The 27,630-nt window shown below is 41.2% G+C and overlaps 1 protein-coding gene across 3 annotated transcripts in view; it reads left to right on the top strand.

Annotated features, from left to right (window-relative positions):
• The window catches only part of LOC137038527 (cytosolic sulfotransferase 3-like), a 38,079-nt gene extending 10,711 nt beyond the window's left edge, over positions 1-27,368 (top strand). For 2 of the 3 annotated variants that reach the window (XM_067413165.1, XM_067413166.1), the window contains exons 2-8: positions 8,754-8,892; positions 18,623-18,751; positions 22,001-22,101; positions 22,893-23,019; positions 25,225-25,322; positions 26,919-27,093; positions 27,178-27,368. In XM_067413165.1, coding sequence (XP_067269266.1) covers positions 8,754-8,892; positions 18,623-18,751; positions 22,001-22,101; positions 22,893-23,019; positions 25,225-25,322; positions 26,919-27,093; positions 27,178-27,290 — 882 coding nt within the window. In that variant the 3' untranslated portion in view covers positions 27,291-27,368. The remainder of the gene's footprint in view (positions 1-8,753; positions 8,893-18,622; positions 18,752-22,000; positions 22,102-22,892; positions 23,020-25,224; positions 25,323-26,918; positions 27,094-27,177) is intronic. The other variant, XM_067413167.1, reaches the window with a different exon arrangement.
• The last annotated feature ends 262 nt before the right edge of the window (positions 27,369-27,630 follow it).

Below are 27,630 nucleotides of genomic sequence, written 5' to 3'. Positions count from 1 at the left end.
CGGTGTAAACAGAAGATAGAGACGCTTTGATTAAACATGACGACAATAAACACGACTGCAGCAAAATATGCTGTATTTGAGTTCTTCAAGCCGTCAAGGCTTTTATTATTTCATAATAATAAAGTGTATTATAATGCAGTGCTGATTGACATAGAGTACTATCAAATAACGCATCGTCTGCCTCACTCTGATGAGAAGCCACATCAGTTCACAAACACTCGACTGACGATATGAAGTGAGGTAAAACATGTTATTAAACGTTGTCTTTTGTTGAACAGGTTTATGAACGCTTCACTAGTTTGTGAAGATGTTTGACTCGTGTTGCTTTTTCAAACTTACGTTATAAGCGACTCAAACTCACAGTCTTTCAGACGGAGCAGTGTTTATCACAGAGTCGCTCTTCGCTAACACACTGGGCATTCATTTATTTAATTAAAATCGCAGCCTTTGAGCTTTCATAATCACACACAAGCCATATCGCGATTGCGGTTTGATTTCGATTAATCGTGCAGCCCTATTCTATATTTAGAAAATATTTCTATATTATATTTTAATCTGTTATATTTTAAAATATATGACAGACAGTGTACATTAGATTATTTCATATTTACCATGTATACAATATATATGATAATTATATATTATATATTATGTAATATAAATCAATATATTTAAGACATGTTCCCATATAAATCTGATTGTATTATCCAGTACATTGAGGTATATTATCTCATATTATATATATATATATATATATATATATATATATATATATATATATATATATATACACAGTATTGTTCAAAATAATAGCAGTACAATGTGACTAACCAGAATAATCAAGGTTTTTCGTATATTTTTTTATTGCTACGTGGCAAACAAGTTACCAGTAGGTTCAGTAGATTCTCAGAAAACAAATGAGACCCAGCATTCATGATATGCACGCTCTTAAGGCTGTGCAATTGGGCAATTAGTTGAATTAGTTGAAAGGGGTGTGTTCAAAAAAATAGCAGTGTGGCATTCAATCACTGAGGTCATCAATTTTGTGAAGAAACAGGTGTGAATCAGGTGGCCCCTATTTAAGGATGAAGCCAACACTTGTTGAACATGCATTTGAAAGCTGAGGAAAATGGGTCGTTCAAGACATTGTTCAGAAGAACAGCGTACTTTGATTAAAAAGTTGATTAGAGAGGGGAAAACCTATAAAGAGGTGCAAAAAATGATAGGCTGTTCAGCTAAAATGATCTCCAATGCCTTAAAATGGAGAGCAAAACCAGAGAGACATGGAAGAAAACGGAAGACAACCATCAAAATGGACAGAAGAATAACCAGAATGGCAAAGGCTCAGCCAATGATCACCTCCAGGATGATCAAAGACAGTCTGGAGTTACCTGTAAGTACTGTGACAGTTAGAAGACGTCTGTGTGAAGCTAATCTATTTTCAAGAATGCCCCGCAAAGTCCCTCTGTTAAAAAAAAGGCATGTGCAGAAGAGGTTACAATTTGCCAAAGAACACATCAACTGGCCTAAAGAGAAATGGAGGAACATTTTGTGGACTGATGAGAGTAAAATTGTTCTTTTTGGGTCCAAGGGCCACAGGCAGTTTGTGAGACGACCCCCAAACTCTGAATTCAAGCCACAGTACACAGTGAAGACAGTGAAGCATGGAGGTGCAAGCATCATGATATGGGCATATTTCTCCTACTATGGTGTTGGGCCTATTTATCGCATACCAGGGATCATGGATCAGTTTGCATATGTTAAAATACTTGAAGAGGTCATGTTGCCCTATGCTGAAGAGGACATGCCCTTGAAATGGTTGTTTCAACAAGACAATGACCCGAAACACACTAGTAAACGGGCAAAGTCTTGGTTCCAAACCAACAAAATTTATGTTATGGAGTGGCCAGCCCAATCTCCAGACCTTAATCCAATTGAGAACTTGTGGGGTGATATCAAAAATGCTGTTTCTGAAGCAAAACCAAGAAATGTGAATGAATTGTGGAATGTTGTTAAAGAATCATGGAGTGGAATAACAGCTGAGAGGTGCCACAAGTTGGTTGACTCCATGCCACACAGATGTCAAGCAGTTTTAAAAAACTGTGGTCATACAACTAAATATTAGTTTAGTGATTCACAGGATTGCTAAATCCCAGAAAGAAAAAAAAAAGTTTGTACAAAATAGTTTTGAGTTTGTACAGTCAAAGGTAGACACTGCTATTTTTTTGAACACACCCCTTTCAACTAATTGCCCAATTGCACAGCCTTAAGAGCGTGCATATCATGAATGCTGGGTCTTGTTTGTTTTCTGACAATCTACTGAACCTACTGGTAACTTGTTTGCCACGTAGCAATAAAAAATATACTAAAAACCTTGATTATTCTGGTTAGTCACATTGTACTGCTATATATATATACACAATGACTCTTCCAATATATAATTTCATATATTGTAGGATATATTTCATTATACATAACAATATATTGAATAGTATAATAATATGTATTTATTCAATGAAAACAGCAATAATTGCAGTATTGTCCCATATATTGCAATATATAACTTGCATATATAATATATTATTATATAATATATCATATGATATATTACCATGTAAATTTCACAATATATGGAGACACATGAAATATATTGTTAAGTAATATATTGAACATTTTTTATTTTGGTTGCGTAAGGGTAAGCAGAGCTGTTTCAGTTCTGTGGGACGAGCGAAAGCCTGATTGAAATATCTAAAATAAGTAGTTGGTTTTTTAGATGGTTGTTGAGCTGAGAGGCGGCTTCCTTCTCTAGAACCTTTGACAGGAAGGTGAGGTTGGAGATCGGCCTATAATTAGCAAGGGCCTCCGGGTCTAGGATTGGTTTCTTAAGTATCGGATGGATGACAGCAGTTTTAAGGGCAAGAGGGACATGACCAGTTTTAAGAGAGAGATTAACAAACTGAGTGAAGATTGGGCTGACAATGGGAATGAATGACTTGAGCACAACAGTTGGAATGGGATCCAAGGTACAGGTGGACAACTTCATTTTTTTTTTGATGGTTTCTTCAATTTGGCTCTGCTGAACCTCAGTAAAGTGAGGAAGGGATGGCAATCTCCTGAGCGAGTGATTGGAGGACGGTGGAGACAGGGAGGAAGAGCCAGATATTGAAGAGCGAATGTTATTGACTTTAGATCTAAAAAACTGTGATCACTGTGGTTTCAATGGATGAAGATGACTTTGGCCTCAGGAGATGGGAAAAACTGTGGGAAGAAAAGCTGCTTAGAGTTTCCAGTATTTTTAGTGATGAGGTTGGAATAGAACTGAGAGAACTTCAAGATAAGCTTTTTGATGGTCACAGAAGGCAAGCTTGTGAACAGTTAGACCAGACTGTTTACAGCGGCGTCCCAGGATACGGCCCTCAATTTTCATTTGCCGCAGTTCCTGTGTGAACCAGGGAGCAGAGCATTCAAAGTTGACTACCCGTGTCTTGATAGGAGCATGGAGGTCAAAAACACCACTCAGAGATGTATAATAGTGATCAACCAGTCCGTCCACTGTTGCAGATACTGGGCAGTTGATGTTTTGTGTATGAGAGTCCGTAAATGTGATCACATAACTCCCATCCTACACTCATTGCACTGGCTTCCCGTTTCATCCCGGATCGACTACAAAATACTCCTGCTCACACATAAATGCATCACCGGACATGCACCTCCATATCTACAGGAACTCATCAATCTGAAATCCTCCACTTGCACCCTCAGATCATCAGGCCACCTGCTTCTTCAAGTCCCCATCACCAGGCTTCGTACAATGGGAGATTGAGCTTTCTGCTCAGCTGCACTGCGGCTTTGGAACCACCTTCCCAGTGAGCTGAGAGCAGTACAGAGCCTGGACCAGTTTAAAGCTGAACTGAAGACTTTTCTGTTTAAAAAGGCTTTTATGTGTTGATTGTTCGTTTTTTTCTTTATTTTTACTTTTTATTCATTTTTGTAATTTTTTCCCCCTTTTTCCATTGTTGCACTTTGAGATTCTTTGGAATGAAAAGTGCGTTATAAATTAAATCTATTATTATTTAGGCACAACCGGCTTAAGAACGTGCACGTAAGCGCATTCAAATGTGTTCTTTTCCTCTCCAGGTGGGGATTTTTTTAGGTTTATTTATCAAAATATTCTTTTATGTATTTGTGTGATGTTCTGTATTTTGATCGCGGCTTTAACATCTTATGAGAAAACAGTTTACGAATGTCTATCCACCACATTACCTTTTATTTAAACCTAAATAAGAAAGCCATTGTCAGTTCGTCTGTTAGTTGGCATGCATTTTGGTCGCTTTATTAAAAGTTGTTGCTGTGGGCAGTGTGTAAAGGAAAATAAAAATAGCTTTACCCTTCTGCTGACTAGTAGTGCCCCTCCCAACCCATTCACACATAGATGATTCGACTATAGGTTGACCATAGAAAGATTCGACAATTCTGATTCGAATGTGTAAATCCTTAGTCGAGGACACCCCTAAAATAAATGCAAAACAGAATAATTATAAAACTATCTGTGATGTCATTAGTGTATGTAGCATTTTATACATCTGATTACAAGGATACATGTAACTAACTAGTGTTATGTACCCTCCAATGATGTTTATGACAAAGCTACAGATGTCAACATAACTAAATTATTAAAGTTCAATTCAAAGTCAGAGTACGTCTCCTATACCCTTATAGAGTCTGTTTGGTTTCGTTTTCCCCTAAATGTTATTAATGCATTAACTTTCAAACATGAAGTTTTGACTTTCAACACTTTACATAAAGGGTATATGAATTATCTACCTTATTATTTATTTACCTCAGAAAAATAGTCAGCTAGAAATATAGAATCTAGAAAGGAGCATTTTGCTAAATAGATACACCATATTACATATTCATTATATTTGTTTATGACTTCAATATTTAATGCATGTTTGAATTAATCTGTAAAGTTTTTATGACAGCCACCATTCAAATGTTTATATTTACACACACAAAAATTGGGGTAGAAATATGATTATGTAATTTGTAAAGTTAATATTATAACTTTATTATTAAATATAAAAAAAACATAATTGTGTAATTTAGTGTAATTTAAGTGTTTGTACAAATCAGTTAATTTTTACCTTCAATATTCTAGTAGGCTACAACTGACTCCCATAGTTTACAGCATCAGTTAAGAGAATAAGACAATTCCTTAAAGGTCCCATGGCATGATATTTTCATTTTGTGAGGTTTTTCAACATTAATATGAGTTCCCCTAGCCTGAAAATTGTCCCCAAGTGGCTAGAAATTTTGATCGGTGTAAAGCGAGTTCTGTCTGTCTTTCTATGCCTTTGAGAAAATGAGAGCTTTTCTTGAAATCTTGAAATGTCCTGTTATGATGTTATACCAGGAACGGTTAGCTCCCCTTCCTCCGCACAGAGAATTTGGGACGCTCATGCGAGCGCTACATTTGTTTGTCCTCGAGAGAGCATGGCAGTTTCTCAGTGTTTGAATGTACAGATTAAAACAGTCTTTTTTTCAGTTCCTTCATCTGAGCCTCAGAAGAACCAGTGGGTTAATTTTATTTTCTCTGGAAATTTCCTGGTCTGTGATCAGTGATTTCTGATGTGTAGCTAATCATTCAAGTTCACAAAGACTTTCTTTCTTAAACGTTTAATGCTGTTTATGCATCCGTGAATCAAGCCAGTGACTAAACTTCACATTGTTCTGTTAGTAGCATGAAACAAATCTTTTATTTAAATGATTAAACTACCCTCCGCCATGCAACATACGTAAACTATTACTCATTTCAAATGCAAAGAAGTCAGCCAATCACAACAGTGGCCGTTTTCACTGAAGTCTCACAGCAGACACGCCCCTTGAAACAGAGCATTTAAGCCAGAGGGCTAATATCAGGAAAGAAAAATGCCTTTTATTTCTAAATTATGACATTTTATGATGTAAAAATCATACTAGCAATATAAGAACACCTTAGGAAAAATTATAAAATAATTTAATCCACATAATGGGACCTTTAAGAAAATTTGCCATGTACTGCACTTGTCCAAAATAATCAATATTGAACCAAGCCATTCCAAGCTTTTTTGTGACAATTAATTTCAATTAAACTCATTGTTTTTTTAATGACAACAACAAATTAGTTTTTTCTGTTATCACAAATGTTTTAACACTGGTTATTCAATAAACAGATATTACTGTTACTAAACTCTGCTCAAAAGAAATTAAATTCCAAATGGATCTATATCGTGATATGTATCATATCGTGACTTCAGTTTCGTGATGCGTACCTTTACTTCAGTATTGTGATGCGTACCGTATCGTTACTTCAGTATCATGATGAGTGTAGTATTTTGACATTGTTGGTGATACACAGCCCTAGTACCAAGTTAGGACAATGAAAAGCATGATTGTTCCCTTTCAAAGGAACTCCCACTGCATCATTGCTGTGGGAACACCCCTGCGTGATGTTGTCGTGAAGCCCCCATGGAGTCAGTCCAATAGCATGACGGAACGGGTGACATCGGTCAGGAAAATAATAAGGCTCACCTGCACCAAACACTGTTAACATCTGTGACTTCAGCAAGCACTCTATTTGGAATCATTTGTCCTTGGTGTTTTTTGGCTGTCCTGAGCATTGTTAGACAGGAGTTTTCACCATTAAAAAAATGTAATAATGGCAAGTGAACAGAATTTCAGACATGTGTAATTCCTGCCCACGCTATATCATGCGTGGGGATACACATGTAACGTGTATTGTTTGTCCAGCTGGGCACTTTTTGAGGAGAGCGTCTCAGCTTGCATTCCTTGCGACCTGAGCGCCAGCTCAGGGCATGATGTTCGCAAATGGTTCTGGCAGAGGGGTTAGAGACTGACATCTCCCTTTCACTGCTTTCACCTGCCAGTTATAGTGTTTCATCTCAGGGTTGGAAGCATGATTTGCGTTTTTTTCTGCCCTGAGTGAAGTGCCGGGACTTCGATTATCCAGTTCTGAGGGAGATTCCGATCCTTCACCCCCACCCAGCATGGTGGAAACTGTGGGCTTGACCTTTGAGTGGATACAGCTCATAAGTTCAAGTCTCTCAACTAAGGTTGTTGAGACCATTCTCCACTCCAGAGCTACTTCTATGAGGAAACTTTCACATTCAGGGATGGGTAAAAGGAGCGAGTACTCACGTGCAGAAAGATATAAGGTTTTATTAATAATAAAATAGCACAAAAACAAACAGAACAAACCAAAGGGTGAAAACCAAATTTGACTTGACTTAACTGGACACAAGGAACAGGTAAACATGAAGCATGATGGTAACAGGTAACAAAAGAACGATTTAGCCAAAAGAGGACTCAGCAGAGAAATGGGCATCTTCCTTTTCCCATCTCCCTGCCCTTCCGGTCATTAGATGGCAGATCAACGCAGCAAAGTTTGCTCAACAGTTTGCTCACTAATTCGTATTTGCAGCGGAAGGGCTCAACATCAGTGATGCAGTGCTCAATGACATTTCTAACAGTAGTCTTTGAAGAGCCTGTCATATTGTTGGAATGCAGGGGATACTGTCTTTTTGGCAGTTTGTGGGGTATGTATACTACCGTGGATGGGAGGGTGGCCTTCCACCTCTTTGTTCTCCCCCACTTCTCCTCTACCTGCCAAATCCCCAGTCATCCTATGACCCCTTTGTGGAAAGGGAGGAAGAAGGACGGATTCATTTGCCACCTACCTAGAGCTGGTAAAGCAGGCTGCAGCTCCCCCAGTGGTGGTTCTCCCCACATCACCTCACCCTCAAAACTGCAAGAGAAGGAGGGCTCCTGTCACTCACCCAAGTCTGGTGGTCCGGGAGGACCCAAATTTGGTGGTCTCAAGTCCAGGGGTCCAGGAGGACCCGACTTTGGTGGTCTCAAGTCTGGTGGTCCAGGAGGACCTGACTTCAGTGGTCTCAAGGTTCTCTGAGCTCAGAGCAGGCAGCCGTTGTCCCGGAGATATTCCCAGAGCAGCCTGCTGTTGTCCTGTAGGTTGCCCCAGAACATCTTAAGTCCCTCTCCCTTCTGTCGCCAGCCCCTGACCAGGGTCCAGTGATGGCTCCAGCCCCTGACCAGCGTCCTCTGCCTGGACTCCAGATCCACCAGAGCCTGCCTAGTCCGTTCCTCCTGTCCCACCCTGGTCATCTGCCAGGGTCCTTGATCAGCCAGAGCCGCCCTAGTGCATTCCTCGGAGTCCACCCTGACCTTCTGCCAGGACTCCAGGCCTGCCTGAGCCATTTATTATTCTTGTGTTTACAGTCCGAACCTTAGTTCCCTGAAGAGGGAACAAGATGCTGCGCCCCCCCGGCCATACTCTTTGCATGCCCATGATCAACTTGATTCAGACTTTTTCAGAAGCTAACAGTGTTTGGTGCAGGTGTGCTTTATAGTTTCCTGGTCGATGACATCACCCGTTCCGTCATGCCGTTGGACTGATTCCATAGGTGCTTCATGACGCAATCATGCAGTGGCGTTCCTACAGCAATGACGTAGCGTATCGTTCGCTCTTCAGGGAACTAAGGGTTACATACACATCCTATATATTTTCTCCATACTTATTACATACTCTATTCATTGATTCAAGATTTCAGTAACTGAACTCTTGCATGTTGTTAAAATCGACTTGACATTGACTGTTTATGGCCAGTGATATTATTTAATAATGACCATACAAAGAAGCTTCAGCATTAAAATGACACTTTTCAATTCTGCAGATGAAATTACCTAGTCGGCCTGAGCTGTTTGATTTTGAGGGTGTTTCTATGATCCACTACTTCACTGACAACTGGGAAAATGTGAAAAACTTTCAAGCAAGACCTGATGACATTCTAATCGCCACTTACCCCAAAGCAGGTGAGAGTACTGCATGAACTTTTACAGCTTTCAAGAAAAATAGCCAGCATATGATGTGATCACTGAGCTACAGATGTATTTAGTTTTTTTTTCCAGCAAAGATGCATTAAAATGCTTAAAAGTGATAGCACAGAAAATGTTACAAAAGATCTCTGTTCCCCTTCAGTCAGTCACGTTCGACATACGTCGGATGTCACAAACAAATTGGGATCACTTCTGGGAGCCCTATCAGTTTTGAATGTATACTGAATGGGCCAATGGCGTGCAAGATTTGCATCTCGATCTCCACCCAACAGCGTGGGTATAAATACGGAAGCGGATGCAGAGCACATTTGTCATTCACTTCAGAACTGAATGTTCTATGCTGCTGAAGAGTGTCCTTAGTGTCTCAGAGAGAAAGAGTTCGAACAAGAGGAGAAGGAGCTTAAAGGGTCATGAAACCCCAAAACACTTTTTTTGAGATGTAAACAGATATGTATAGGCTGCACATCATTGAAAACACTAAGGGTACTCATTAATGGTATTCATATGTGAAAATAGTTATTTTTGCATTTTTCAGAGCGATTTCTGTCTTCCGGTTTGAAAAGCTTAGTCGGAGCAATGTCACAATTGCTGACGTCAGCGTGTGCTTTTCAGCCCAAGTATGGGCTGCTGGGGACATGCTGACGTCGACCTCTCAGAGCGATCCTCGATATATATTCATGACATAAAGCTCATTCAGTCCAATCACTGCACTGTAGTATGCATACAAGATAATTTAGTCAATATGCATGAGACAGTCACTTCTGTCAGGCTCGTCTTCCATCATTATTGTAGCGACATGGTGGGGAAGTTTTGGAAGCGCCGTGCGGAAAAGTCAAGGAGGAAAGCTAGGCGTTATGCTGATACGAAGTAATGTAATGGCGCCGAACGGGCTGTAAGCGGGCGCCGTCTAGATCTATATATGTAAAATCTATACACTGTAAAAAAAAGTTGTCAGATCAACTTAGAAATTGTACTTCATTTGGTAACATCGGCTTTAATTGAGTTTGTTGAAGTTAATATCTCATTTTAGATTACTGCAAATAACTCAATTAAACCAACCCGAAATTCCAAGGTTTTACTAAGGCATAACTGTCATTGGTTATAACTTGGTTTGTCATGCAAGTTTAATTCAGCTTGCAAGTTTGATATTAGCTTGTATTGCATAATGAAACTTAATTTCCACCTTGATTTAAATATGTATGTTATATTAGTTGAAATCTAAATTTAAGTGTGATGTCACTTCATATTTTGTTTTACCTGAAATCGTCCCCGGTTACGTATGTAACCTTAGTTCCCTGAGAACAGGGAACGAGACGCTGCGTCAGCTGACGCTACGGGGAACGCCTTCAGCGTGACAGGTGTCTGAAATCGCTATCAAATCACAATCCTACTGACCGTCGGCAGCTGGTGATGTCATCACCGTGCGACCAGGAAGTATAAAAGGGCACCGTGCCAACATGACAATATCCGCTTCTTCTGAAGGGACTGTGGGCAGACACACCTTGAAGCATGGCCATGTGACGCAGCGTCTCGTTCCCTGTTCTCAGGGAACTAAGGTTACATACGTAACCGGGGACGTTCCCTTTCGAAAGGGAACTTGCGCTGCGTCAGCTGACGCTACGGGGAACGATATACCCACGCCGCCATGCTGAGGGGAGTGCACACCCCTTACTGGCAGTGAGAACTGCCTGGACGAGTGTTCGCAGAAAGTCTGAACCACTCCCCCTCTAGCCACACAGGCTGCCAGTGACATCATTCCCTACGGTCATAGCCCAAGCTATATGGCTAAGAGAGAACCTAAACAAGTTTTAACTGAGGTTTCCTACTCTCGGCTTGCTCGAGGGCCTGGGACCTACTACTTCGAAGGAAGGAGTCCCTTAAGGGAATGTGGCTAGGGGACCCGAGGGCGCCCCAGCCCGTCACTTTATTCGGGAAAACCTTCACCGAACGCCACCAGGGAGGCCTCACCTGGCATCACTTTTGTGGGACACCCCAGCTTGGCCAACCCTGTCTGTCAAAACAGAGCCTGCGGACATCGCTCTTACTCATGAGCCTCCAGACTGAGGGACTGCAAACTGGCAATGTCCTCCTCAGACCGGAATTCGGAGACGGGAATCCTGGAGAGCAGTACTCAGCTTAGTGCTTCTTACCCTTGCCATCGAGGGGAGTCTCTTCTGCTCGATCCTAGGATCTACTGAACACATTTATTACAGGGGTGCTCAGGAGGCCTAAAAAAGGCGTATGGACTGATCTACCCGGGAGGCCCCGAGCAGGGCTGGACTGGTAATCTGGCATACCAGGCATTTGCCCGGTGGGCCGACGCACTTTGGGGCTGGTAGTGGTTTTTTTTGTGCCACTGACAACATGCAGTGACAGCGGCCCATTGGTTTGTCTTCTGAATTGACAAGCCGAAGCGAGAGAGACCTCCCCTCCATATTAGGCGCTATTTTACTATTTATTTATTAGTGATCACATGGATCTGCAAAGGCGAATATCCACACAGCGCAGCCGCTGACGAATGCACGCTGCGTTTAAATACTGCTCTATACGGCAATTTGACTCCGAATTTTGTTTTCTACAGTCGTGTGATATGGAAACATTACAGGTTCTGTGTTGAATCAGCTGACAACAGCCGCGAGCATGTGTTCATGACGAGGTAAAGTGGAAAACGGCAATACACACAAACGTTTCACTTTAGCAGAACCACAATTTACATTGCAGCTAACAGCGGAGAAATATGGTGTTTTAGAAGAAACATTTAATAAAAATGTTGCTATATTACTTAAATTAATATTGCAGAATATAAATCACTTTTATAGAGGCTGTTTTCTACAGATGTTTACATTTTTTTACTTACAAATATAATAGTTTATTATATATGTTTTATATAGTTTTAGAAACCATATAGCCGTATAATGAGGAGCAAGGTTTGTACAGTCTATGTTTTTTACCCTGTGACTACCATGATCTAACATTTAAATGAAACTGGCCTACAGTTAAACTACAGTCTATAAAACAGCTTTAAAGGACAAACTTTTTTCCTCTTTAACAGTTTTATTAACTTTTTTAAATAGATTTAATGAAATGTAATAGCCTCATGAAAGTTAGATATCAGTGTCTTACTTAAATGATGTGTTAACTCTTGAAAAATATGATTGTTCAACCCAGAAATGTGACCATTTACTCACCCTAATGTCATTCCAAACCCAAATGAATTTATTTCTGTGTAGCATAAAATAAAATAATTTGAGTCTGTTTTTTGTTCATACAATATTCAAAGGGTAGCCTAACCAAAACGGCTTGGTTGCCAACATTCTTCAAAACATCTTCTTTTGTGTTTCACAGAAGTCATACAGGTTTGGAAAGACACGAGAATGAGTAAATCAGTGCATCAGTGCTTTACTGCCAAGGGCATTTCTGTCTGACAAAAAAGCAATATTAAGTTTATCTGCATTTGCAGTAAATTCGATAATATCTATCATTATTTGTCCTTGTCCTAGTTTTATTTATATACTCCAATTTAAGGCCCCAACCCCAGAAAAAACATTCACAGGGAACTCATGGGCTGGGTATGCCAGAGATGAATTTTAGCCCCAGTCCAGCCCTGGCCCCGAGGGGGGCCTGCCCGTCTGATCAGACTCAAGTGGCCGTAAGCTCGCAGACGACCCTCAATGAGGGGAGCTTGTAAGCCAGCTTGGTAGGTAATCCATGCTGTAGGCTAGCCAGTCCCATGTCCTGAAGGGACTGCGCAGCAGAAACGGAGTCTCGTTGTGCTAAGGCATGAGCCCGCCCTTGAGTTATACCGGCCCAGGCCGGGACCCACCGGCGGAGCAGCCACTAGCTGTCAGCCCAAAGCCAGTTATACGTTCCCACTCCAGGGAACCGTTTCCCCTCCAGGGAGGCCATGAGGCGCCTCCACCCAGCACCATTAGTCTTAGCTGTTAGCTGTTAAGAGCCGCAGGAAGGTGGCTTTACTGGTTCCTCAGGGGGCTCATGAGGCTATAACGCCAGAAGCCACCCATGCTAATGGCTAGCTTGTCACTGAGACCTTTGGTCCAGGAATCCTTTCCCAAAAAGGCCTGACAGCATAATACACTGGCCTAGTGAGCGTCCCAGCTCGGGGCTCACCCTCAGGCGGCCTGCAGGCAGGTGGCTTTACTGGTTCCTCAGGGGGCTCATGAGGATATAACGCCAGAAGCCACCCATGCTAATAGCTAGCTTGTCACCGAGACCTGGTCCGGGAATCCCTCCCCAAAAAGGCCCAAAAAGGCCTGACAGCGTAATACACTGGCCTACCGAGCGTCCCAGCTCGGGGGCTCACCCTCAGGCGGCCTAGAGCGGCCTACTTCCTGCCAGCCAACGTGCAAACTGTCGGGAGCTGTTGTGTTCCCGGGGCTCGCCTCCAGGGAGGCCTGTTTGATGCCTACGTACAGTCCGGTCTTTTTAGGGCGGCCTGGAGAGGCCTGTTGCCGAATGGCAGTTCCCTATTAGATTGGTGACAGACGGTGCTTATCCAATGGCAAAACCCACCGGAAACCCCGCAGGGCCGGGAAACGACCATAGGATGGCCTGAAGTGGCCCGTCTGATAGCAGACCATGCTAGCCACCTGGCTAGCACCCACGCACACTGTTACAAGACCTGGGAACCAGGGCTCACCCTACAGGAGGCCTAAAGCGGCCTAGATCCTGTCAACCAATAGTCGGGACCCTAGGTCACCCCCTCAGGGGACGCCATGTGAGGCATGCTGAGACTCAGTGAGCCCTTAAAGTCGGGCTGACAGTGGCTGTCTGCTGGCTGATGAGGACTGGGTATCCAGTCACTGCCTGGGGACTCATCCCCAGGGAGGCCGTTAGGGGCCTACTTATGACGAGGTTTCTGCTGCAGCCGACATCGTTGGGGAGAACCCTCCCCGCTCACATGGGCCACGATGTGGGCCACGGAACTCACCCGCAGGGAGGCCTACTGAGGCCTACCACCTGACCCAGAGTTAACTGCCCGGACTGCCTCGGCTGGCGTCTCCCGCCAGCCAGCCTTCTATAGTCGGTCCGCCCCAGCGGCCCATAGCAGCCTTCTGCGACGGCGCAGTCTCTCAGGCATCGCCTACCAGCGTGGACCTAAAAGACAATGCCCACAGCAGTGCACTCAGCATAAAACGCCTTGAACCCTCTAAAGCGAGGGGAGTACAACTTACGCCACCTGCCTCCAGGGCGGCCGTCTGGTCGTCCAGCGGTCCGCCGTCCGCGCAAGGGTGTCAGCCGTGACAGTGTTTCGACTCCAGGGGGGCATCCTACCAACCGATGCTTTCAGATGGTTGCGAAGTACAGCTCGACCCGAGCCTAAAAGGTGAAGCAGAAGACACAGAGCAAAAGTGAAAGATATTGAACACACACAACCGGCCATTTCCTGAACCAAGCCGGGGGCCGCCCAGAAGTGGCGGCCGCACTAGCTCTGGGGGGCGGGGCTAGCAAAATCAGTCTGACTGCGCACCGCGAAGAGACGCCTACCCCGTCCCCACGACCACTGGCTGAGTCGCGATTCATTCTGCTATACACCTTTTTGCATTAATAACAACCCCCAAATGCAGAAGGGGGGTGGGCATTGGCCGGACGACCCTACTGTGGGGAGGCCGGGTAGGGATACAAAGCTCCTGCGGGAATACCGGCAGGAGGCCGGGGCAACTGCCAGGGCGATATGCCACCGCGAGACGCCACCGTCATCCCATCATCCCAATCCTATTAATAAATTTCAATATATATCAACAGCCTAGGCCAACTTGATGCACTAGCATCGGTCTGATAATCCCACAAACAACGGCCCTAAAAAGGACTGGGACAGACCTTACTGCAGTTCATGCGCTAGCCTAACCTCACAAACTCATCTAGGTATTTCACTAGCAGAGGTGCCAACGCTACCCAGAGGTGGCTACAGCTAAAAAAGTTTGCCAGGAGAACATACATCAGTTTATGTGGCCACACCCTGATGAAGGCCTATGGGCCGATACGCGTTGGTGTTTTAATGTTTTAGCCCTACCATTAAAGGCTTTTTTACTTTTTGCATCCTATTGAGTGCCTGGACTTGGATTTTTTCCAAATTTGTTTTCAACATTTAACCCTTCCAAGAGCACCAGAGGGTGAAAGGGATTCCAGCAGCGCTCCAGTTCTCTTTTGTCTATACATCAGTTTATATCGCCGCTACATGCCCGCGCCATGTGCGGTGGCCTCAACTGCTCATATTACACATATCCAGAAGAGAACCAGCCTTATAAACTACTGTTGCCACACTAGCAAACATACAGCCTACATAAACACACTGTGTTTATACAAACATAGTTCTAGCCACCTTTACCGGGGAACTACAGGCCCACTTCTCCAACTGTTACACTTTTCTTCATATTTTGTAGACAAAATATCCCTCAGGGAAGCATAGAGTCCAAACATACGGCATTAAAAAGAAGAATGTTTGCCCTAAAAAGGGACTCACCCGCTGTCTTCAGTGCCTCATCACTTCATGTAACATGCATGCTTCGGCGCACTAACCTAAGGGTGGGGCGCTTTATTCTCAAATGTAAGGCCGAGGAGGCGGCCGTGAAATCCCGCTTTTCCCAGAGACGACACCCATTGACGTTAGTGGGGGCGGAATTTCCTTGTATGGGCCTTACGGACAATTCTACCGGAAGCGCGTGAGAGAGAGCGAGGGAGAGAGCGAAAGCAACAGCCTACGCCCATCAAAGCGCTGGTTTGTAGGATGCTGGACAGGTGACAATTACACATAGCACATAACAATGTCACCAAAAAAGTGCGTTTTTGGTTGCCAGACCAAGACAGTCCTGCACAGATTCTCCAAAACCCCGCGTTAAGGCAACAGTGGATGTAATTTGCTTTTCCGGATCAGCAACTGAGTTGCGCGAATGTTTATATCTGTTCGCTGCCGACTGTTTCATAAACAAGGCCCAGCTCGACGCCGCATTTTCCCAATCGCCTAATGCTGAAGGATGGAGCAGTCCCAACGTTAGAAGGGTGAGTGAGACTGCTTCAAATGTCTGTGTTTTTTTTAGTCCGCTTACTGTCTACACAAACCACGCGTAAACACACAAACACACGTGCACAACTGCACTTCCCACATGTACACCTTCAAAGACAAAAATACGACGATATAATTCAAGTATAAATATGTAAATAACACAAGCCGCTAAGCATATTATATAGTTAGTGTATAACTTGTAACTTACCACATACAGACGTCCTGCTCTAGTCGTTTTTGCTGCTGCTCCTGTTCAACTGCAGCCTCTGGGTCTGATTCCGGATCATAGATGTATGGCTGTATCTGATTAAAAGCCATATTTTTATTTTGAATAAAGTTTTTTTTCCCGATGTTAGGGATGACGGACTCGACTCAACACACAGCGCGCTGCTGCACACGTCATTATTTAGCTCCGCTCACACGACACGCCCCCACCCGCTCGGCTTTTTTCGGAAAGACTCAGAACAGCGCATCTTTCTTATATAATTATTAAAAAAATAAAGACTTTTCGGAGATATGCAGGATGCAATGCTACTCTATAGGTAACTCAAGATTGACATGACACTGACTGAAACTGAGTGTTTCACCCCCCCTTTAAAATAACGCAAGTTTCATTTAAAATGTAGATCAAATAGAATTTTTATACATATTACAAACAAGTTACGATATTACAACAGAACAGTGGGCATCATCAACCAAAACTGTTGTGTATTTGTCCTTACCATATAGTCTTTTATCAGGTTTTTTTCATCCTCACCAAGGTAGAGAATGATGGATCTAAGGATACACTCTCTCCTTATATTTATGTCAGTAGTCTGAAAATTAAAGATTTATCAGCAGTAAATACCAATGAATAGAGGCAGTACAGCAAAAATGTAAACTAAAGCAGGCTGTAAACAAAGCAAACAACTCATTTTACTGTACCTCATCAAATGCCAACATGTATTGGTTACAAAGTGTTGATGCCAACTCATGCAGTACACTCTCCTCTATCTGGTAGTTGTGATGCTGAAAGACCTGACTAACAATGCTCTGTGTAGCTGGCACACTTAGAGAGCCAATTAAGTACCGTAACTCATAGAGAAGATCATTAATAGCTGAGCTAGATACAAGATATATGTGCTCTAGCTTTAATAACAGTGAAGCTAGGTTTGCTTCAATGTCATTCAACTGGTCTTGTTCTTCATTGGAAAAGCCCAGACTTGAACATCCCTTAGTTGGTTCCTCAAATTCTGATGTATTATCAGTTTCTACTGACAAGCCTGAAATTGCCCTTTGTTCAATAACTCCATGGTTGAAGTCTTCCAATCTGAAATTTCTGTGTTTTCTGTATTTGTGGGTTTTAAAATTGTTATAAATGTTGGTTTTATAAGAGCAACCTAAAAACATACAATTGATTGCCTCGTAGATTTTAAGATGCACACTAATATGTTGAAAGTACTCTCTGTCTGATGAAAGCTGATTGCAGCCACAAACATGACATACGTATAGAACAGCTTCAACAGCTTGATGTTGTTGCTTAGATGGATGGCCTCTTGATAAATGGCTTATTAAAGCATTCCAGGTTTTAAAGCGGCAGGCGCAGGTCAAATATGTGCATGGATACAAATGACCTCTTCCATGGTGGTTATGGTCAAGTCTGTAGTGTTTTAGGAGCAACACAAGATGCATCACAATCTTTGCATGTCCACATTAATGTTCTAAAAGACAACAATATAAGACTATTTTATATACAACACAATGCTTTGCCATCAACACTGCTTAAACGTTAAAAAATCATTTTGACCTCTCAATTTTGTGCATTAAGAAACTTGGTGAATTTTATTTGACCATTTACATGTTTTTTTTTTATTTATTTTTTTAATCTCCAACACCCAAAAGAATTTCTTACACTGAAATGTTAGTGTATCATGACAACAAAATATATTTGTGTGATGCATTCTGCCAACAACAGAAAAGTATCACTCAACTCTAACAATCTTAAAAAAATATCTACATTATACCAATATTAAAAGGAACATCACAACTTACTTTTAAGCTGCTAAATGAGTTGTACCAAACAAGAAACACCACTTCCAGCTGCTTCTCATCATGCCATCAGGTATTCTTCTTCTTCTTATGTTTTTGAATGGTGGTTGGCAACCAGGTTGGAGCATTACCACCACCTAGAGTAGACTAGGACACACTCTGGACTAGAGTGTGGCTTGTAGATGACACAACTCTATACCGCCCTCTATGTCTGGGGTTGACATCCCATCCCCAGCTCTGTTAGAAATTGTATGTTGATTCAATGTACCTTATTACATTTAAACAGAATTCCCTTGTTTTACATTACATAAACTTGATTAAAGTAGGTTACATCAACAAAATTACTTTTTATTGGTAGAATCAGGTAAAAATAGTTCCTTAAGTCAACAACTGCACATGTTCACTTTTTACAGTGTACAAGTATGGAAGCCAGACACATTTTCAAAATTATTTTACATTTTTATGTATAACACAAAGATTGTGTATCATCATGTGTAATCAAAAATGTTTGACCTGTAATTGTTCCTAATTATGTATATTACAAGACCAAGGGACATATGGAAATAAGGAAAGTACTTCTGATATCATTGTATGCATGCTAGTTCTTATCTTGTTATTATGTTTATAAGAAAAGGTTTTATATTCATGTTCCTCTAGGTACCACCTGGGTTTCCTATATTCTTGACCTTCTGTATTTTGGTAAGGATGCTCCAGAGCGCCAGACTTCCCAGCCTATCTATATGAGAGTGCCATTTCTGGAGTCATGTTTTCAAGTGATACCATCAGGTCAGAGACCACAGAATAATGTGTGTGTGTGTGTGTGTGTGTGTGTGTGTGTGTGTGTGTGTGTGTGTGTGTGTGTGTGTGTGTGTGTGTGTGTGTGTGTGTGTGTGTGTGTGTGTGTGTGTGTGTGACCAAATGTTTCCACAAGGATATTTAAACCTGATTTTTTTAAAGAAGCGGGGACAAAGTTTCGGACAAAATCAAAAAAAAAAAGGGTCTAAAGTTCTACGGTAACACTTTACAGCAAGGTTTTATTAGTTAACATTAATTATGAACTGAATTTATTAATCTTTGTTAATGTTAATTTCCACATTTTTAAAATCAAAAGTTGTGTTTGTTAACATTTGTTTTTGCACTGTGAAGTAACATGAACAAACAATGAACAGCTGTATTTTAAATTAACGTCGGTTCCCTGAGGGAAGGGAACGAGTATTGCGTAAGTTAGCCTTATGCTATGTGAAAAACTCCTTTTCTTGAGAATATTGAAGCCAAAATTATCCATATAATTTTAAATATGTAAAACAGTGCAGCTGCACAGCAGATCCTGGTAGACCATACTAGACCCTGGCTGTTCTGTGGCAACTGCACAAACCTATGGCGAGGCGGCTGAGACATGCAAACCAATCAGGTCGTACAATAGCGCGACGGGTTAGGTCAGGGAACCGAGGTAACATTTATTAACTGAGACATTCCCCGTGAAGAGTACTCTCGTATCGCGTAAGTTAGCTTACACTTTGAGAACCCAATTTTAACTGCTGTGCGTGCTTAGAAACTTCACCCCATACTATGGCTTTGGATGAGAGCCCAAGGCCCATAGAAGAGTGAAAGTTATGAGTCCCTAAAGAGACCAACGAATTGTGTCTCATATAAGGGTATATTGCAGGAACATTAATATTACTGTGTCATATAATATAGATAAAACTAGACCTGACAGCGTCGAGCCATGCAGTTGTTTTAAATGTACATTTGTCTATATCAGGGGTCTCAAACTCCAGTGAAGGAAGTAGCGACTGTAAAAGCCTGAATTACTTATTGCTAAGGGAACAGTTTCTACAGCCCCTTTTGATAAGTTTCAACACTTCGAAGCACGTGACTCAAGGGGAGAACACAATCTGTAGCAAGTAACTTCATTTATGTTTAATACCTACTCTGATATACCGGGGATGGCCTCCCAAGCCTCAGTCCACATAGCAAGGGGTTGAATTAAGTCTGGTGATGGGCAACTCTGTAATAAGGACCCAGTCGCTCTATTGTTTTGTGCTTGTGACACTGTAGGGACAGTGCTTATGTGTAGTGGGTGCGTACTCTACATTTAGGACACTCCTGATGTGAGCCGGCGAGCTGGCCAACAGGGGATAATCTGTGGGATTTTTTTGGCACTGTGTGAACAGTGCTTGTGTGCAAGGGTGCATCCTGTATAGTGGGCACACTGCCTACTGTCAAAACAGAGGAAAAATATTTTTGTGCTTTATTAGGGTCACTGTTAACACGGTGTTTGTGTGCAGACATACGTGTTTTATAACAGGCTCATTGACTGCAATGTTGACAACTCCAGCCACCTTAATAGTGGGGACTGGGAGAAGGGTAAAGAAAGTATGTGGTGGTAATCTGGCCGCAGCGGGACTAAATAACTGTCTCTTTCTTCTTGTGGTCAGCAAGGCTTGGAGGCTTGGGGTTCAACTCCATCTGTGGGTCACACAAGGGTCAACTGATGCTAAGATGGTATGCTAAGATGGTGCTTTAGCACTGTCAGGTTTGCCATGCTTATGCCAATTGCATGTGCAATGATTTTCGTCACTCTCAGGGCTAAGTCAGTGGTGCTGTGCAGGTCTTTGAATGACTCAGGATCAGGGCCAGTCTCATCCACTTAAAAAAACACTTAAAGAACAGCCATTGTGTGAAGGTGTACGCTCAACCATTGAGTGCTGCAGGGCTTGGATGGGTGTGTTGCTTTTGACTGCCATCCCCTAGTGGAGGGTGGGCAAAGATGTGCAGCAACCACTTCCTCACACAGGGGAAAACTCTCATAACTTTTTCCCTTTGTGCCGTTGAGTGTCAAGCGCTGAATAAGCCGAGGATTTGAGACGAGCTGAAAATGGCACCTTCCACAATTTTGTCAGCTTGTCATGAACTTGAAGAAGGGCCTTCTGTGCCGTTGCAGAAACCACTCGTCCAGCCTGCTTCGTGTGGGTCCCTCAGGATGAGACCAATTGAGCCCAAGGTCTTAGACGGTACTGGTCAGCAGGCAAATGAGCTCAGCATCGAGGCCTCAGCCTCTGACACCACTGGTGCTGTCTTGAACAGAAGGTGTGGGGTCAGCGATGGAGCCTAACCATTTCTCACTTCTGGATGCAGCAAGCAAAAGCATATCATCCTCATCTTGTCATCCTGGGTGAACAAGAACAGCGAAGGGGATTCTGAGCGCGAGACACTCATCTGCTCTGGCATTCGCTGTCCATGGGGCTTCATTCTGTTCGGCCCGAGCAAGAGAAGAGGGAGAGCGGAGATAAACGGAGTCCTTATTGAAGCTGGTGAGTTCAGCCCACAGGGTCAACGGTGCCATTTTGTCACACTCCGTCCGGGCAGCCGGCCTTAGAAAGAGCAGCTTCAGCTTCACAGCCTAAGCACGTGGTACAAAGGATGTGATGATTCCTGCCGAAGAGAGGGCCTCTGCCCAGGATACACAAGGTATTTTTTGCAGTAGCAAACACACACACACACACACACAGCTTATAAAGGATATGGTGTATACGCTGTATGGTGCAGCAGAAACAGCGGGCTGAAAGTGGTGTCTTCACTAAACTTAAATTAACTAATGTTAATAAATGAAGCCTTATTGTAAAGTGTTACCAAATAAACAGTATAACAATCATTATATTTATGGTGATTCCTCATTAAAAACAACAACAGAGGTGTGTGTGTGGTTCGGGTAAACCATTTATTTGTACATTATAAAAAGCATCATGTCTATGGAATGTCCCCATTAAACATGATGTGTGTGTGTGTGTGCGTGTGTGTGTGTGCTCTTATTCAAACCTTTTAAAATCACACAGAACACAATGACACCGTTGAAAGAATGTGCTACTTATGTTAAAGGGATACCTCACTTTTTCATATTAAACTGTTACTCTCTTAACTAAGATGACTTGATACATACCTCTCTCGTCTCTCGTCTTCAAATATTTTTTCATGTCTTGGTTTAACCACAATGACAACTAGGATTTAGAACCACATTTTATTTTTCACTTTCAGGGACAGAGCTGGCAGATAATCTGCCCACTTCTCCTCGTCTCATCAAAACTCATTTGCCTGTTCAGCTTGTGCCCAAGACCTTCTGGGAGCAGAACTCAAGGGTAAAGTGGGCTCCTTTCACTCTGTGATATGATGTAGGTGACAACATGTAAATTAAGCTTTTATATTACAATGTGAATCTCATTCACAAAACTTAAGTGCACAGCTTAGAAACATAATTTAAAGGGGAGATGAATTGAGCTTTTGATATATAAAAGGTCATGATAATATAAGATTATCCTGTACGTTTTAGAGCTGAAAACTTCCTTTTTAGTCAAAGAAAATATTTTATAGACACCAGGCCCAGAAAACGATCGTGTGCTTCATCCTTACATCATCGCACAACGAAACACACCTCCAAAGAACGTGTAATCAGTAACCCCGCCCACCGACTCATGGAGCTGATCGGCAGCAGAATCAATAAATGTGGAAGAAGGTGGCAAGATATTGTTGAAGAACACAGTTGCTGCATAAGTTAACCATCGACAGCACCATCACCAGCACCATCAAAACTTCAAATAAGGCAAACATCTTTTAGAAAAATGTAGTTCCAGAGACTTACAGAATCAGTGCCACGGTGAAGCTGTTCTGGCAGAATGTGGTGGGCCAAACACATTACATTTCGGTCTTCTCTAATAGTAGTGACCTAAGTTTCATCTGTGTTTGATAACATTGCAGCATATTTTGAACTAATTTTGTCAAGTGAAACGAACTTTAACAGACACTGTGTGCACAGTTTGTAGTGAGCAGTGAACACTGCATAGACACTGCTATGGGTTGAAACAAAGCTTAATTCCCTTTACAACAACAACAAATCTTGTTTAATGTCATATTTTTTGTCCACCCATTCCAGATTGTGTATGTAGCTCGGAATGCAAAAGACAATGCAGTTTCCTATTTTCATTTTGATCGAATGAACATGGGAGAACCTGAACCAGGAGACTGGAACACCTTCTTACAAAAATTTATGGAGGGAAAGAGTAAGTAAAATATTTTGTACAATAATGAAATTAAATCATATTAGTCAATTACAATGGGTATAACTAAAGAACTATTTTAATGTCAGGAAATTATATTAAAGTGCCCTTATCCCTTTTATGTAGTGTGTAACATAGTTCTAAGTGAATGAAAACATCCTGCAAAGATTTAAATCTGAAAGTGCACAATATAAAGTTATTGTCTCTCAAAAGTAAGAGTTGACTCTGAGTCAATTAAATTAATCCCCTTTTCAAATGAATCACAAGCCATTTCAGTGTGTGTTTATTGTTTTATTTAGTGTAGTTATATAGCTAAGTTGCTAAATCAGTCTTACTGAAAAATATTGTAAATAAGCTGTGGGCTGCAGTATTACCTAAAACTGTATCTATTAATGCAGATTGTCTGAAATTCTTAGTACTCTGAGTAAAGATAAAGGATGGAGCAAAATTTGTTTTGCAAATGTTACATCAGTCATTCACGTTAGAGCTGGTCTACCATATGCACTGTTATTGATAGAGTTACCACATGTGCACCGCAATTAATTTGAAACACACGCACGCACGCACACACACACAGACAGACAGACAGACAGACAGACAGACAGACAGACAGACACACACACAGACAGACAGACAGACACACACACACACACACACACACACACACACACACACACACACACACACACACACACACACACACACACAGGTTTGTTGAAGGATGCACATTTGTTAATGCTGATGGTGAGAAATGACAATTAAAACATCTCATAATGTACCTCAAGTAGCATCACTGAGAAATGTCCTGCTCAAGGTTCTGGTTGAATAACTAGTTATTCCAATGTTTCATCATTTATTCAGACTCGTGCTGGGATTGGTGTAAAATCAACATCATTGTTAATGTCTTTACGGTAGGGCTGCACGTTTTTCATTAACCGTTAACCGAGGCCCTTAGCGGTTAATACTCGGTTAACCATAGTGTGCGTCAGGGTTATTTTTTGTTTATTAATTTGCTGACCGCCATCTCCGTATAGTGAACGCGTCTGTACAGAGAAATGCACATCATGGATTACATAATCAGAGAGTAGCCTATTTCTTTTTGTTTTAAATTGTTAAAAGACATTTCAAGCTTTCTTAAGATATATTTCATGTCTGTCAGGCCTACGCTGAGTTTCGTTAAATTAGGATGAGATGCGCTCCAGTTCACGAGCAATGCAAGTAGCCGCGAGGGCGCCTGCATGATTAGGGTATGTAGTAAAATATGCAGCCGAGAATGAGAACGATTCACACAGCGTTTGACTCGCGTGGCTGAGCCTCTCCCGGCAGAGAGTTCAAGCATCTGTGGACTCGTACCTTCAGCTCTGGCCATCTTGCTTTCAGTCCGTGATTAGCTTTTTTTGTTTTCTTCATTACAGTTAAAGTAACGTCTGCTTTTCGCTAGTCCCTCACAAGTTTCTCACTTCAAACTTTCTTTCTTCTGATCCGTTATGTACAGTGCGTGCGGCTCCCGCTCTGCTTCTGCCCTAATGCGACTTATAGTCCAGTGCGACTTATGTTATTTTCCTCTTCATGACGCATTTTTTGACAGATGCAACTTATTCTCCGGAGCGACTTATAGCCTGAAAAATGCGGTAAGCTTTGCATTGCAATACTTGCATTTTGCCTCGTCACTCTCAATTTTAAAGTGCTCCCACGCTGTACTTTTCTTTGCCCGCTTCATGTTAGAAAGTTGGTCTTGAGTTCTTCTTGTGAATATTACAAATGTCTGGGAGTGCTCTGGCGGTCTCTATTGGTGCAAAAATATATTACAACTAAATTCAAAGCACGTCATTGACGCCACTTAACCGAGCAAAATGTTTCACTCTGTTACGCAATTTTTAACGGTTAATCGGTTAAGACACCCCTACTTTACGGTGTCTACTGTCGCTGTGCATTAGGAAGCCTCCGGAGCTAGTGTTCAGTTATGGTAATGGGCGTTTCCGAAATACGCGTTGCACGCGGTAGACCAGCAGATTGGGCCATTTAACTAAATTAGGAAATTTTTAAATAACATAATAGGGGCACTTTAAATCAGTATATATTATTATAATAAAATATGTTTTTATAAATACAAAAACATTTGGAGTAAAAAGGTAAAATGTCTCTACATCATCTATATGAATCAAGAATTTTACAACTGAACAACAATTGTTTTAATATTCCCCTTAGATGTATTTGGTCCTTGGTTCGACCATGTCAGTGGATGGTGGGAGAAAAAACAGACATGTTCTAAATTACTGTACTTGTTCTATGAAGATTTGGTGGAAGTAAGTTTGGTTCTAAATGTGTTTTTTCTTTTCTTTTTTTCTCTCTATTAGTGTTAGCCTACTTGATCTTAGTGCTGCATTTGACACAATCGACCACAACAGTCTTTTGAATAGACTCAAAAATTCTTTATATGCTCTATATTTGTATTTTTTTACGTCCTGACAAAAACGTACCAATTCACAAGATTAATGGAATGGATTGCTAATATAAAAAAAATGGATGAATAGTAATTTCCTGCAACTTAATAAAAAAACAAAACAATTTTTTAAATTATTGGACAAAAAAACTCCACAAGTAGTAACCTAGAATACTGTCTAACACTTGACAGAGCACAGCATGCCAAATACGCACAATCTTTACTGTATTTAATTGATGTAAGTGTGAACTCATGAATGAGCAAGTATAATCATATTAGCCCAGTTTTGTCAAGACTGCACTGGCTCCCTATTAAACATTGCATACATTTTAAAATCTTACTTATTACTTACAAAGCTAGCTCATAAAACATTATAGTCCATCATATCTATTGCAGTCTCAAAATTCTAGCCAGTTGATAATACCTAGAATATCAATATCATATCATACTGCAGGCGGTCAATCCTTTTCCTATTTAGCACCTAAACTCTGGAAAAGTCTTTCTAGCATTGTTCGGGAAGCAGACACACTCTGTCAGTTTAAATCTAGACATAGATTTAATTGAATTTCTTTACTATGGCATATTTAACTTACATTATTCAAATCAATTGATTGATTGTTAGGCTGCATTAACTAGGTCCACCGGAACTGGAAACACATCCCATAATACCTGATGTACTTTTTAAAAAGATCATAAAAAGAGTGGCATCTACGCTAATGTTAGTCTCTCTGTTTATCCCGAGGTTTAGTGTAGTCAGCCGGATCTAGGCTGTATCCAGATCAGAATGTGGACCTGCACCCAGAAATGACCAGCGCATCCCTAAAATGTGTGCTGAGATCGTGTCAATTAGTGTCCAATCCTTCAAATATTCATATGTTTGTATAATCGGCACGTCATCCTCAATAAACCCGTCTCTTGAGTGATAATTTGAACTTTCAAATATTCCGATCTAATATGATTTCTGACCTGTAAGGTTGCCAGAATAATAATTATACACTGTTTGTTAATAGGCCAGAGGTGAACTGGCACCCCGACTGAGCCTGGTTTCTCCCAAGGTTTATTTTTCTTTAACATGCCCTGATGGAGTTTTTGTTGGTTTTAATAATAATAATAATAATAATAATAATAATAATAAAATGTAAAAGTTTTTAACTAAATATCCAAATAAAATGAATTACTAAATTGACTAAATCAACTTTATTACTGATGTGCCCACATTGTCACTATATGATAAATTGAAATGAGCGGATAACATCACTGTTTTCTCCAGAACGACTGTACAGCCAAATCAAATTTTGTTGCAATATTTTCCTGTTTAACACTGTAAAGCTGCTTTGAAACAATCGTTATTGTTAAAATGCTAAATAAATAAAGTTGACTTGACTTAAAGCATAAAATCAGCATGAAAGTTAAAGCATAAAATCAACATGAAAGTTAAATTTGTTTTTCCATGTCTTAGGACACTGGGCGTGAGATGGATCGTTTGTGTTCCTTCTTGGGATTGTCCCCTTCAGTTGAAGAGAGGGATAAAATAACAAAAGGGGTTCAGTTTGATGCCATGAAACAGAACAAAATGACCAACTATTCCACTCTCCCAGTCATGGACTTCAAGATCTCACCCTTCATGCGGAAAGGTTTATTAACCACTGATCTAATTTAGACTTCTAAATTCTTTCCTATTATTTTTTTTTATCTCCTCTTTGTTTGTGTTCCAAAAGGTAAAGTTGGAGACTGGAAAAATCACTTCACTGTGGCACAAAATGAACAGTTTGATGAGGTCTACAAGCTGAAGATGAAGAGTACCACTGTCCAGTTCCGCACTGAGATTTAATACTTGAGTTCTGCACAAGAATTATCACTAAATAAATTGTTGGAATATTTTTTATAATAAACATTTTTCCAGTTATAAGACACGTTTCCCTATCACAATGTGCAACAAAGACAACTATACCTTAAGTGCACCATTCATTGGCTGATTTCTTCATACAGTGGTAATATTTTTATATATTGTGAAAGAACACATTTATAAGAACTTATAATTGTTAGGTCTGTTTTTCCTGTTTAAATAATACTTTTACTAATATGTTGTTAATATTAATATATTTAGCTTAAATTTGCCAAGCACAAATGCAGTAGTAGGATGGGCTCAGTGGACTCTTCAATTAAAATGC

Source organism: Pseudorasbora parva, chromosome 13 (genome assembly GCF_024679245.1).
Source record: "Pseudorasbora parva isolate DD20220531a chromosome 13, ASM2467924v1, whole genome shotgun sequence".
NCBI lineage: Eukaryota > Metazoa > Chordata > Actinopteri > Cypriniformes > Gobionidae > Pseudorasbora > Pseudorasbora parva.
Note: the sequence above shows the minus strand (reverse complement) of the source record. Positions and strands in the feature narration are given on the sequence as shown.